The 2,608-nt window shown below is 57.4% G+C and overlaps 1 protein-coding gene across 1 annotated transcript; it reads right to left on the bottom strand.

Moving 5' to 3' along the window:
• Positions 1-1,767: 1,767 nt before the first annotated feature.
• Positions 1,768-2,118, bottom strand: BESB_024480 (uncharacterized protein; the record flags this gene model as incomplete). Its single annotated transcript, XM_029361150.1, has 1 exon — positions 1,768-2,118. One exon carries the CDS (start codon positions 2,116-2,118, stop codon positions 1,768-1,770), a length of 351 nt encoding a protein of 116 aa, XP_029215965.1.
• Between the last annotated feature and the right edge of the window lie 490 nt (positions 2,119-2,608).

Genomic DNA, 2,608 nt, shown 5'->3' with positions numbered 1-2,608 from the left:
GCTATCGCCTGTCGCGATAGTCACGCGATGTGCCGTTCGTTCGACCCCGGTGCATCCCCCTGTGTCGAGTGCGTCCTGGTCCGCCCCTCTGGACCCCGTGCATGAACTCGGCGTGTGTCAGGACGTTCGACGTCGTGCGGTCGGAGGGGGAGCCCGGGGAGGAGTCAGGCTCTACTCAATCTCAGGGTGACAGTGCCCGGCGTGAATACGCTCACTGTTTCTTTGCAGGGTCCTGGTGGTCGTCAAGTGCTCATGAAGTTGTACCCCCGCTTGTGCGCAGATGCTGGAAGTGCAACGTTGTTTTGTAGTGACGTGAGACGGTTTCGTGCAGGAGTCGCAGAGGCTGCGGTTGATTGCTGAGTGTAACAGTGCTTAGACAGGAGGCCGTTCCCCCACACTTGGGGTAGATTGGCTGGGACGTCTGTATCTGCGAAGGTATGGAGACACCCCGCCTGCTGTCGATGAGCGTCAGAACTATTTGGGCGTGCAGCGTAGACTACGTGTTGCTTTTTAGTACAAATGGCGCGACAGATGCTCCGCTACCGTTGGCAGCATGTACGTCATGCGTAGCGGATGCGGCAAACGCGATCTGGGGCGTCGCGGGTTGAGTGAACGAGGCACCCGTGGCAGTCAGATGCCGCAGCTGAGCGTGCCCGGAGAGAAAGGCGCGTGCTTCGCCTTCGGTCCCTCAGAGACTAGGGTTTGTGAGTGAGGTGCAGTGCACTTCGTGACATGTGGACAACAGTTGGCGCCGCGCGTTTCCGCTGAGCTGCTGGGCGAAAGCTTTGCCACGCTTTTCCGGACTGAGAGATGAAAAAAATAGGTGATTGTTCCAACGTGACTGCATTCGTAGCGCTGCGGTGTGTGGGTCGTGGTGTATGCCGTTGTTTTCTCTATTGGCGGCAGTCCACATATGAATTTCGAAATCTGTCCGCGCACATGCTCATCGCCAATCGGCCGCAAGAAATGGGTCACTGAGAAGCTAGTCGCCATTACCGCGTCAGGCATCTCTGGTATTGGCATCGTGTGGTGGTCATTTTGCGTGGCAGAAGAGGAGGGGCTGCGTCTGACGGTGCTTGAAGGCGAGGACTCTGTGGTTAGCGGTGCACGGTGCGAACCAGATCTTGAATTGGCGCACGGCAGTGCCAAACGTTGGCAGCGGGTCACGCTGTCTTGAGACGAGGAAAATCGGTTGTTATGGGTGTTGCTGTCAGAGAGAGGAAGTAAGGGGCGGGCGGTGCGTGAGAAGAGAACACGTGTCGTGAGATGCTTGACAGATGCCGGAGGCTGGTAGCAGATGCGCGCTCGTGGGCGAGGGGGTTGTAAACCCGAACACTAGCGCTGCAGCAGATGCAGCACAGGGATCCTTCGATGCATGATATATAAGACATTCCGGAGGGCGGGGGTGAGGGGGTGAGGGGGGGAAGAGGGTATCAGAGCGGCGGGCAGTGCAGTCCAAGCAAACGTTGATCTGATGTATTTTGTTCGAAGCGCGCCGAGTCTAAAACCGACGGTCGATCACAGGAGGAGGATGTAAGATGCGTCCGCAGGGCGACAGAGTGTACAGTTTTCTGTCACGGCAGAAGACTTACTGGGGGGACGTGCGTCGAATACACCGTTTCGTAGTTGCGTTCCTCGAGAGCTGGAGAAGGCACACGCCTCGGTTGATGGCCAAAATCGGAGGCAGCGGGGGAAATGTTCCAGGACCGACGGCCATCTGTTTTTCTTCTGAATCGGCACCTCGTCACACGGCGGTGTTCTCAAACACTACGAGGCGTAGTCTTTCGCCGCTCTACCGTGCACATCTGAGTCGCCGCCTGAAAGGTGCAGCTCGAGTGCGCGCGCTCGGTAGTCTGTCGGGACCTGCTTGATGTCTTTTTCCGCACTGCGCAGATCTGCCGCTGTGCCATCGCTGCCCGATGGTCCATCCATACCTTCGTCTGCCGTGCGAGCGGTGCCAAGCCAAACAAAGTGAGCTGTCGTCTCGTGGTCCAACGTTCTCGAATCGTGCCAGTGACTGCTCCGGAGACTGTACACAGGCACGCTTGTGGGATGTGGTGGAGTGGCCTGATCTATGGTTGTGGTGCGGCGTGAGCACTCCGTACCCGCCGTCTGCATCTGAGCTGGCCAGCGGAGTGCAGGAGCCAGGCATGAGCTGTACTGGTTCTTTAGCATGGGGGCCGACTTTTCTTGAGGTGTCTGGGGGAACTGTGTTCCATGGATAGCTGGAACGTTGTTTTTGTGCATGTGCCGACGTCACCGGTAATTTGCCCTGATGTGTGTGGAGACACGCGTTTCGCGAATAGCTGGTACGCTGGGGTTTGAGATGCATTTGCGCTGTGGGTGGTTGGCGTTGCGGATGTGGGTCGTGGGGGAAGCACCATCCGAGACTCCCCCGGACTTTCCGGTGCGGCAGTGCACAATGAATCGCGGCTGTCGTGGCTCGGGCATGCCTTGGAAATGGGCTTTGGTGCTGAAGACAAAACAATGTTTCGTGATATGTCATGTAGACACGTTTGCGGTTGGTATGGATGTCGGTACGCTCACCGGGTGTATTGCCGTATGTGCATGGTGAGAGGCTGTTCCTTCTTTTGTTGTGCACTGTTGC

Source organism: Besnoitia besnoiti, chromosome XII (assembly GCF_002563875.1).
Source record: "Besnoitia besnoiti strain Bb-Ger1 chromosome XII, whole genome shotgun sequence".
NCBI lineage: Eukaryota > Apicomplexa > Conoidasida > Eucoccidiorida > Sarcocystidae > Besnoitia > Besnoitia besnoiti.
This window is presented reverse-complemented; position numbering and strand designations above follow the sequence as displayed.